The sequence below is a fragment of the Epinephelus fuscoguttatus genome, linkage group LG20 (assembly GCF_011397635.1).
Source record: "Epinephelus fuscoguttatus linkage group LG20, E.fuscoguttatus.final_Chr_v1".
NCBI classification, from domain to species: domain Eukaryota; kingdom Metazoa; phylum Chordata; class Actinopteri; order Perciformes; family Serranidae; genus Epinephelus; species Epinephelus fuscoguttatus.
The window spans coordinates 34403570-34414905 of record NC_064771.1 but is presented as its reverse complement, the minus strand read 5'-3'; the positions used below and the strand labels follow the sequence as shown (position 1 = coordinate 34414905).

At 40.2% G+C, this 11336-nt stretch overlaps 1 protein-coding gene across 1 annotated transcript; it reads right to left on the bottom strand.

Annotated features, from left to right (window-relative positions):
• Positions 1 to 1080: 1080 nt before the first annotated feature.
• Positions 1081 to 6064, bottom strand: LOC125881041 (collagen alpha-1(XIV) chain-like). Its single transcript, XM_049563949.1, has 5 exons — positions 6053 to 6064; positions 4013 to 4177; positions 3326 to 3472; positions 1300 to 1613; positions 1081 to 1206 (listed from the first exon to the last, which is right to left on the bottom strand). Exons 1-5 carry the CDS (start codon positions 6057 to 6059, stop codon positions 1153 to 1155), a joined length of 687 nt encoding a protein of 228 aa, XP_049419906.1. The 5' UTR covers positions 6060 to 6064; the 3' UTR covers positions 1081 to 1152.
• Between the last annotated feature and the right edge of the window lie 5272 nt (positions 6065 to 11336).

The window sequence follows — 11336 nt, the reverse complement described above, 5'->3', positions numbered from 1 at the left end:
GAGGCCTCTGGAGGATGTTAGAGTGAGGAAACACAGGTGTATCCCGTGTGTCCACTTTTATTAAGTATCATGAGGGATAAATGCTGCGCCTCCACATGTGGCTCAATAACTGACACCACTCAAGACTGACACTGTGGAACCAAGGATTTCTCATTTGGCAGCTTTGACTCCTCCATCTTCATTTCTGTTATTTGCATCTCTCTCACACATACTTACTGGGAGGAAGTGAAGGAAGCAAGGAGGGACGTTAACATAATGAAAAGAACCCCAGGTGAGTCCAACAGCTCTGCCAGGTGAGCAGGATTTTTAATTATTTCGATGCAAAGCTGAGCATCTTACCCAGCTGCTGCATATCAGGTGGACTGCTGACTAGATCTATCCATCTCCATTCATTAGTAAGTATATTTCCTTTGTCGTCACAGGTGCCTTGCAGGGGGAATTGTGAAACAGCAGCAAGGGCCTCGGCACACAATAAAAGCACTCACAACACAGTATATCCTACTTGTGGCGAGGTGTCCTCCAGGGCAGTGGCCACATGGCAGTTTGTCCTGCCAATGCTTGCATGGCAGATTCCTTCATCAGACTCTAAATTTAATGCGATTTTACTTGGGAGTTAATTATCATCACTCCCCACTACCTACTGAGCTGAGCCTGGTGTCAGGTCATTGCCTAGATTTCAAACAATGCCTGTATTCTACATTTAGGTCACATGGAGGGCGACATACTGTAATGAGGAAGTCACATACACAAGCAATTACACAATTTACTGTCTACAAGATGTTATCATCAACATTTATGATTTCAATACAAATATTGATATAATTCACATCTGTCATGTTGCTGAGCAGACCTCTGTGTCTCTGCATTTCATACCACATAAAGAGATTCTAACTAAGTCATAGATGATGTCACAGACAGGTTTACCTAAGCAGGTGAGCTCCAGGATGGAAGAGGAGGAACCTGATGTGACACACTCCCTCAGAGTATATCCAGCCTGAATACAGTCAGGATTGATCTTCCATGTAGATGTGGACATGGACTCATTTCTTATTCCTGTTGACACAGCATAGCCACAGTCCAAGTCTTCACAGGCTATAGCTGCTGACCTCAGAGTCCAGTCAGAGCCATCCACTGGTCTCCAGTCTCCTCGTTTCACCTCCAGCGTTCCACTACAGCGACTGGATCCTCCCACCAACCTGACAGGGTCTGAACAGAAACCAGAGAGTCATCAGTAAAAGAACAAAGTGAGTTTCATTACAACAGAAATGAACCAAATCAAATCTGCAGCTCCTCTTCTACCTGAGCAGGTGAGTCCAACAGCTTTGCCAGATGAGCAGGTGTTATTATCAGAGTCTGAGCTTCTACAGTCCAGGAGAGCAGACTCGTTACCTCCACACTGGAACTCTTTGGTCCACATTGGAGCCTCCAGTTCTCCATAGAGCGCCCCCTGGAGGACTGAAGGAGCCCCACAGCCCAGCTCCTACAGACCACCTCTGCATCCTGCTGGTCAAAGTCATCTTCACACACTGAGGACCACGACTGGTTAGACTGGTTAGACTTCACCTCCAGTCGTCCTGAACACAGACCAGTCCCATTCACCAGCCTGGCAAACACTGAGATGGACAGAGAGAACAAGTTCATACCATAGCAGTTATTATAATATTTCAAAATTCCTGACTTTGACACCTCTACCACATCTTGTGGTAGCATGAAAAATGACATGTTGACGACAGCAATGCCTGATGAACAGAAACAAGATCTACCACCTTAAAAGGAGGTGGGCTTGCGGTAAATCTTAAGAGCTGCTGATAATCTGTTCAGTGTATCAGCTAAATGAAGTGTTTGGTGTTTGTTCTTGCACCAGGAACGAGCAAAGTTCCAGATGATCTGGAGACTCAGCAAGTCAAGGATGTGTCAAGGAGCCAGAGCTGGGTGGAATTTTAATTTGTAAAATGTTCTCATAGTAGTGGTTGCAACCTTTCATCCTGTTTACTTTTTCATGAATACTTAAGTTATGTCTGGATACACTCATTGTGCTACTTTTAATTTATTAACATTCTTATCCATATTGTACATTTCAATCTTTCCCTCTAAAATGTAAGATGTTTGGTTCCTGCTGATCCTGGTTCTGGTGTGGCTCTTCCTTATCAGGTAGTCACAACCCGTCATGACTCTGTTCACAGTAGAATAACAAATGAAGCTACAACATATTCAGATTAGACTTCTCCTGCTCTGTGGCAAAAACCAATGTCTCGATACTGAAAAAGCTGGTTGATACATAGTTTCACATCATGTTCCAGACAAGATCAGTGATTCTGGATTGTTACAATTGCTCAGTCTCAGAGCAATCTTTGAAATGACAACATCAGCACAGCATCAGCTTGAAAAGAGGATCATCACTGTGTTAGTGATTCTGTTTGCCATGACTCTGAAACTGGTTGTCAAGTCAGCAGAGGTAGAGTGTTGAGGAGTCTTCATGGATCACTTGACGGTGAATATATTGGTGCCTTAATGCAGGTGGGTCCTCTCAGATCTTGAGACATGTCATCCAGGCCCAGCTGAGTTTTAAACCTGGAATGTCCAGGTCCATGGTCTGGAGGATGAAGAAGGTGACGGGAAAGTTTTGCTTGAAGTTATCCAGATCCCGTCTTAGCAAAGTCTACACCCAGATCAGCCACTTCTTGCATCTGTGGCTGGGACTCCCACAAAATTTGAGTCGTATCACTGCAATAGTGACGTCGGGATGGGTAGTGTTCTGAGACTTTGCTAAGAAGGTGTCAAAGGGAAGAAGAGAGGTCACATGATTCAAGAAGAGATTCAAGCATAGATGGAGGAAGTATGTGCCATATGGATCATAGGGATGAAGGAACAGGACACATGGACCCATTGGGAGCAAGTTGTTGATTGAGAGATTATTTTGCCCTGATTACTTTGTTCCTGATCCAGTCAGTTTACAACATCCTTTCTCAGATGTGTTGGACCTTGAGAGGCAGCAGAATATCTCAGTCACCATTACAGAGACCACACACAGGCCAAAACCGGGTTTTCATGATGTCTGAAACAGAAAGGCAAATGGTTTTGCTGGAATTAACTCTCCCCTGGGGAGAGTTGAGGATGGTGTGTATCTGTTGAGGTTGGCTGCAGTGACTTCATTGGCAAGTCCCTATAAAGGACATTAAAGCTATTTGGAAGACAAGTACATCTAACTGGAAGAGTCCTAAACATTGGCAGGTGATTAACAGCTTTAAAAACGTGATACCTTGATTCTGATACCAGCAGATCATTGTAGTGCTAACATGTATGTTGTTCACTGATGACAGTCTACCTAAGCTATTAGCGCTGTTACAGATGTTGATGGTGAAGCCGTCAACGATGTCCTTTAGAGATGAGAAGTCCTTTACAATGTACATGTGAATTTCATCAGGATCGGAGGCGATGGATCTCAGCTGATTCTTGTCAGCATTCTTTACTCCTGAGAGAAAAATATAGTGTTAATAACTGTGTCGAAAAGGGGGACTCAAAACAAAGAAAACCATTCGGCTGGCAAAGTCATAAAATTGTGGTTTTCTAACACCTAAACTAAACAATTGACAGACCAGACTGATGGTTGAGCATTTTTCATTCCATTCACTACAAATCATATGGACTTTACATTACTGCTCATATCTGCTAAAGCATGTCCCATGATTGTGACTTGACTTTATTTCTTTTGGACAGCCGGTGGTTTTAGTTCAATTTGGTCCACTACTATAATCAAATCACAAAGACTGAATTAGCCTGACTTGGTGCTCATGACATAAAGACATGAACTGATATAAATGATAAATGCTGTCATTTTTACACTTTAAGGAATGATCTAGCTAACATTTTTATTTTGACAAACATGAAGTACCACATTCAGTTTATATTGATGTCACTTATATAAGTATTGTAGTTTCAGAGCTTATCCTCATTTTACAAATTTTTCTGAGGCTGTTCTGCTTCATCATTATTGAAAGTGAGAGTCAGTCACCAATAGCGTAGATCTCGATTCCAGCGTTCTTCAGGTTCTGTGAGGGAAGGAATATGTCATCCTGGGATTTTCCATCAGTGATCAAGACAGCAATTTTTTGGGAGTCTGCTCGCATTCCCACTTTGGATTGAAAGTTTATATGGAGGATGTAGTCCAGAGCAAGTCCTGTATGACAGTAAAAAAAGAGGGATCAAAAACCATAGTGTTGTGAAGTTGGGGGAGTCAGTTCAGGTGCCCCTTGTTCCAGTAAAAACGAAGTAATTATTATTATAATCACTATTTGCATAATAATGCCAACATTTTTAATATTGTACAACAATACTATGCTATAATTCACATTACTGCATACTTTTCTATTGGATTACTCTACATTTGCACACATAACATCTACTGCACATCCATCCGTCCTGGAAGAGGGATCCCTCCTCAGTTGCTCTTCCTGAGGTTTCTCCCATTTTTCCCATTGTAAGTTTTTTTTTTAAGTTTTATCACTGCAATCAGTGTAATCATTATAACAAACAGGAAAATGTTCTTTTACAACTTCAGCTGAAGTCTCTTTTCTCAAGATGATTTGTCAATAATATTTTCAAATACACTGTTTTTTTGTATAATCTGTCGTGGGGATTTCATTCACACATTGCTCAAAATATATACACTATACACTTCTATGTGGTAAATATGTTGTAAACAATCACACACACACACACACACACACACACACATACATTGGGACTGTCAATTGATTAAAAAAAATGAACTAATTAATCACACAATTTTCTGTAATTAATCACGATTAATTTATCAACAGATTGCGTTTAATCACATTTTTCTACTTAAGTCTGAAGCTTGTAACAGATATTTATTTATGCAAAATCATGAAGTTAATACAAAATAAACACAAAGAATGTATATTTAAATTCAAAGATTATCTTAATAGCTTTCTTTAAACTTTGAACACAGTTTCTCTCCTGTGAAGTACAACTTTTCAACAGTGACTCAGCTTGAAAGGCATGTTTCTTGTATCTGCTGACAGAAATAATAACAAACCCAGGCCTAAAGGATAAAGTGCAGGTTGAATACCAGAACCATCAAGGCCATTAAAATTCTTATAGGAACTAACAATAATATAAATGTTCTTAATAACAAAATGTGTTCCATCTTCATGTGCCAGTTGAATTTTAAAAAGGTGCACAAGAGTCAATGCAAATACATAAAAGAACACGGAAAGATGCTGCTGAAAGTCCAGAATGTTGAACATTTTTCACTCCATAGAGACAATTTAGCTCATACCTTCTTTGCACTCAGCCAGTTACTGAGGCAGACCAGTTTGTTTACATTATCAGAAGATAAAGAAGCCCGCTTCTTTTGAATGATGTGGCCTGGGAGTGAGATAAACCTCTCACAGGGCACTGTGGTTGCAGGGGTTGACAAGTACTTGCGTGCAGTGTGTGCCAGCTTGGCAAGTGTCCTCATACAAAGTGTGTAGTCTCGACATGATGGTTCCTCTCGAGGGTAGATTATAAGAGGTATCTCCCGATGCAACACGAATGACTTCTCTAAATCTGTCGTCTTCTACTATGCTAATTGGCCGGCACTTTTTAGCTATCCAAGTAGGCCTAAGCAAGGAATTGGTTAATTTTCATTCACAGATTTCGTTATTCACCCACGAACACCACACTCCTGCAGTGTGGACTGGCGAGGCCCCATAGAGGTGAATTTAGCAGGGTGTTTTGCTCGGCAGAGATGAATTACTTCTGTGGTAATTAAATTCGGCTTTGCAAATTGTGCAAGTTACCCTTGTTTCGTCCAATGAGCTGTCGGGCAACTTCTTAAAGTGTATAAGCATTTCAAGTTGGTAAATGCTTGATGTATTTATTTATTTATTGTACAAAATACTCATTCACTTATTGACCCAAATACAGAGAGTAAATATATTTGACTCCAATTTTGGGCTAATATTCAGCTGGAGCCTCTGGTCCCACCCCACAGTCCCACACAGTGTGAGGCTGCTATGGATTAGACAACATCCTGTTACATCACCTGTCATAGTGTTTCCTCCTTTGTATGGCAGATTATATGTGTTCATCAGCAGGGAATATTTGGTCTGGTGGGTGTTCAGGTGCCACTCAGTCTTTGGGTCTCCACTATACTGAACCAGACCTGCAGAAAACACACAGCAATGTGAAAAAGGCTGACCCAGCCCTTCTTTTAAAATGATGATGACAAAAACAATAATAACAGTAGGTATTCTTTACAAAATTACAATATTGTGAATGGAACAAAGTTCAGACAGAAAAATGCAGTAATTAAGGAAAGATGAACACTGTAGCATCTAATAATAATGTCAGTAATCTATGCAACTATGCAACCATAGTTTTATAAATGTGATGTTTGTTTATTATTGTTGTTGTCTTGTCATCATCATTACCCCCAACACTCACACACATATACATGTATCATGAATTCTCAAATGCCTGTACAAATTTGCAAATGTACAGATGGAACAAATGACTAAATTCTCGACCAGCTCGACCACTCATGTTATCATCCCATCTTTTCCTTATTTGATTTATGATTATTGTTTTACTTCATCATTTTTGTTATTGATGTTAGGTGTTTTTGTGTGTGTGTGTGTCTGTGTTGTTTGGAAGATTTAAAAAAAAATTAAGAACAAAAATAAAAACAAAGCAAAGAAAGAAAGGAAGTGAAACTGATGTAATATCTGGCTCAGTTTTGTTAGGATTCTTTCACACCTGCCCTGTTTGGTTTGGTTCAATGGAACTCAAGTTCGTTTGCCCCCTCAGTGCGATTTGTTTGTGCAGGTGTGAACCCAGCAAAACAACTCTGATGCGGTTGGTTTGTGGTGAGAAGGTGTTCCCGATCTGAATGTGAACCAACTGCAGTCACATGACACATTGTTGGGGTTAAACATGAGCATGCACGAGAATGCACTCCTCCCAGTCATAATAATACCCACATTCCTCGAGGCAGTGGCCGAGGAGGGGGAGTTGCAGCCATTTTTAACTCTAGTCTGTTAATCAGTCCTAAACCTAAGATAGATTATAATTCATTTGAAAGCCTCGTTCTTAGTCTTTTACATCCGACCTGGAAAACCTTGCAGCCACTTTTATTTGTTATAGTGTACCATGCTCCTGGCCCGTATTCTGAATTTGTATCTGAATTCTCAGAGTTTTTATCCAGTTTAGTTCTTAAATCAGATAAAGTTATTATTGTAGGCGATTTTAACATTCATGTCGACGTTGATAATGACTCCCTGGCTACCGCGTTTATCTCATTATTAGACTCCATTGGCTTCAGTCAGGGTGTATATGAACCCACTCACTGTTTTAACCATACCCTCGATCTAGTTCTGACATATGGAATTGAAATTGATAACCTAACAGTCTTTCCACAGAATCCCTCGCTACTGGATCATTATTTGATTACTTTTGATTTCTTTTTACTCAATTACACGCCACTCAGCAACAGCTACTATATTAGATGTTTATCAGATAGTGCTGTCGCAAAAATTAAGGAAATGATTACTCCATCGTTAAATTCAATACCAAGTCCTTCAGTAACAGAGGTTTCCCATACCGACTTTAACCTCTCCGGAATTGATAATTTTGTCAATAGCGCCGTAGGCTCACTGCGAACAACACTCGACTCTGTAGCTCCTCTTAAAAAGAAGTTAACAAAGCAAAGAAAGTTTGCTCCTTGGTATAACTCTCAAACCCGTAAGTTAAAACAAATATTGTGAAAGTTTGAAAGGAATTGGCGATTTAACCAAACTGGAAGAATCTCGTTTAATCTGGGCAGACAGTCTCAAAACTTATAAGAGGGGCCTCCGCAATGCTAGAGCAAACTATTACTCAGCTCTAATAGAAGACAATAAGAACAACCCCAGGTTGCTTTTCAGCACTGTAGCCAGGCTGACTGAGAGTCAAAGCTCTATTGAGCCTTGTATTCCTTTAGCCCTTAGCAGTAATGATTTTATGAGCTTTTTTAATGACAAAATTCTAACTATTAGAGGCAAAATTCATGACCTCCTGTCCTCAGATAGTACCTATCTAACCTCAAACACAGCTGTAAGACCTAATATATATTTAGATTGCTTCTCCCCAATTTCTCTTCAAGAATTGACCACATTGATTTCTTCATCTAAATCATCAACATGTCTCTTAGACCCCATCCCAACTAGGCTACTTAAGGAGGTCTTACCTTTAGTTAACACTCATATATTAGATATGATCAATATATCCTTATTAACAGGCTATGTACCACAGTCTTTTAAGGTAGCTGTAATTAAACCTCTACTAAAAAAGCCCACCCTGGATCCAGAGGTGTTAGCCTACTATAGACCAATATCTAATCTTCCCTTTCTGTCAAAGATCCTTGAGAAAGTAGTCGCAGACCAGCTGTGTGATTTTCTCCATGCTAATAATTTATTTGAGGAATTTCAGTCAGGATTTAGAGTGCATCATAGCACTGAGACAGCTCTAGTTAAAATTACAAATGACCTTCTGATTGCTTCAGACAAAGACTTGTCTCTGTACTTGTTTTATTAGATCTCAGTGCGGCGTTTGACACAATTGACCATCAAATTCTACTGCAGAGACTGGATCACTTAATTGGCCTAAAAGGTTCTGCACTAAGCTGGTTTAAATCTTATTTATCTGATCGTTTTCAGTTTGTTGACGTTCATAATGAATCATCCTTACGTACTAAAGTTTGTTTTGGAGTTCCGCAAGGTTCTGTGCTCGGACCAATCCTATTTATTCTATATATGCTTCCTTTAGGCAACATCATCAGAAATCAGTCTATAAATTTCCATTGTTATGCGGATGATACTCAGTTGTATTTATCGATGAAGCCAGAAGAAAGTAATCAATTAACTAAACTCCATAACTAGCTTAAAGACATAAAAACCAGGATGAGCACCAATTTCCTGATGTTAAATTCAGACAAAACTGAAGTTATTGTTCTTGGCCCCAAACAACTCAGAGACTCTTTATCTGATGACATAGTTTCTCTTGATGGCATTGCTCTGGCCTCTACCACTACCGTAAGAAACCTCGGAGTAATATTTGATCAAGATTTGTCTTTTAATTCTCATTTAAAAAAAACCTCACGGACTGCATTTTTTCATCTGCGTAATATTGCGAAAATTAGGCCTATCCTGACCCGAAAAGATGCAGAAAAATTGGTCCACGCTTTTGTTACCTCAAGGCTGGATTACTGTAACTCTCTGTTATCAGGTAGCTCTAGTAAGTCCTTAAAAACTCTCCAGCTAATTCAGAATGCAGCAGCACGTGTACTAACAGGAACTAAGAAACAAGATCATATTTCTCCTGTTTTAGCTTCTCTGCACTGGCTCCCTGTAAAATCCAGAATTGAATTTAAAATCTTACTGTTAACTTATAAAGCTCTAAATGTTCAGGCTCCGTCATATCTTAGAGAGCTCATAGTGCCATATTATCCCACCAGAACACTGCGCTCTGAGAACGCAGGGTTACTCGTGGTCCCTAAAGTCTCCAAAAGTAGATCAGGAGCCAGAGCCTTCAGCTATCAGGCTCCTCTCCTGTGGAATCATCTTCCTGTTACGGTCCGGGAGGCAGACACCGTCTCCACATTTAAGACTAGACTTAAGACTTTCCTCTTTGATAAAGCTTATAGTTAGGGCTGGCTCAGGCTTGCCCTGTACCAGCCCCTAGTTAGGCTGACTTAGGCCTAGTCTGCCGGAGGACCCCCTATAATACACCGGGCACCTTCTCTCCTTCTCTCTCTCTCTCTCTCTCTCTCTCTCTCTCTCTCTCTCTCTCTCTCTCTCTCTCTCTCTCGTATCCCATTATTGCATCTTGCTAACCCGGCCATTCTGGATGTCACTAACTCAGCTTCTTCTCTGGAGCCTTTGTGCTCCACTGTCTCTCAGATTAACTCGTATTGCAGCGGTGCCTGGATAGTGTGACGTTTCTGGTTGTGCTGCTGCTGTGGTCCTGTCAGATGCCTCCTACTGCTGCTGCCATCATTAGTCATTAGTCATACTTCTACTGTTTTTATACACGTATGATTACTGTCACACATGTATACTGCCAGATATTAATATATACTTTCAACATATTGTACCACAGTAGCCAGAACTATAACTATAATATTATTACTTTCATTAATGTTGCTGTAAGCTACTGTCATTACCTGCATCTCTCTCTCTCTCTCTCTCTCTCTCTCTCTCTCTCTCTCTCTCTCTCTGTCTCATTGTGTCATACGGATTACTGTTAATTTATTATGCTGATCTGTTCTGTACAACATCTATTGCACGTCTGTCCGTCCTGGAAGAGGGATCCCTCCTCAGTTGCTCTTCCTGAGGTTTCTACTGTTTGTTTTTTTTTCCCCTGTTAAAGGGTTTTTTTTGGGGGGAGTTTTTCCTTATCCGCTGTGAGGGTCCAAAGGACAGAGGGATGTTGTATGCTGTAAAGCCCTGTGAGGCAAATTGTGATTTGTGATATTGGGCTTTATAAATAAAACTGATTGATGTTACAGTCCTGGAGGATTATTAATGTGCACCTCCTCCTGTACTGCCTTAATATGCACATTCAGCACATCCAGTGCATCAAAACATTGTTTTCTAGTTGGAGCCGCGCCTCGTTTTCAAACTGTATGGTTTGACTAAAATGAACAATGACAGCAATATAGTCCACGATGAGCAGCGCTAAAATCAACCTGCGTAGTTGTCCCTCCATTGTCATATTAGAAAGTGTCACATTTATCTTGCAAGTGTACTCTTCTTCAACGTTTGCTTTACTTCCTGGATTTTTCCCACATGGAAATTCTGACCAATCAAGAGCAGCTTTCTCACACAAGGCATTTGATCTGGTCCTCTTGTAAATGCTGCCGTGAGAACACGAACCAGCTCTAGGGAATTATGCAACTTTGTGAGAAAATTAGTCCCTGATTGAGACCAAAGGAGACGACTCTAGGTCTGAATGCAGCCTTAGATTGTGCCCCGCTCTTCTCTAGTTGATTCTGGTATGAACTATAACATAGGTAGACCAGCTACTGTACAACATTGCTCATAGATCAACTCATCACTTAACACCCAAGTTTTCATGCTTTAGATTTTGTCGCTTCTTTCATTTGCTTCGATTAAAATCTTGAATATAGCACCTGTACCTGTATTTAAATATTTTTACATATTGGTGTGAAATCTTGAGATAATAAAAAAACTAATAATAATTGTCCAAACATAGTGCAAAGAGTGGTAGTATAAACAGAAGAAGAAGAAGTAAGAATATTACCAATCTGGACTCTGTCTGGGCCGATATTG

What these genes read in the sequence shown, in the direction of transcription:
- LOC125881041 (XM_049563949.1), bottom strand. An exon ending in AATCGAGATCTACGCTATTG is followed by an intron (nt 3,473 to 4,012) that starts GTGACTGACTCT and finishes TTTTTCTCTCAG; the next exon opens with GAGTAAAGAATGCTGACAAG. An exon ending in TAACAGCGCTAATAGCTTAG is followed by an intron (nt 1,614 to 3,325) that starts GTAGACTGTCAT and finishes TGTCCATCTCAG; the next exon opens with TGTTTGCCAGGCTGGTGAAT.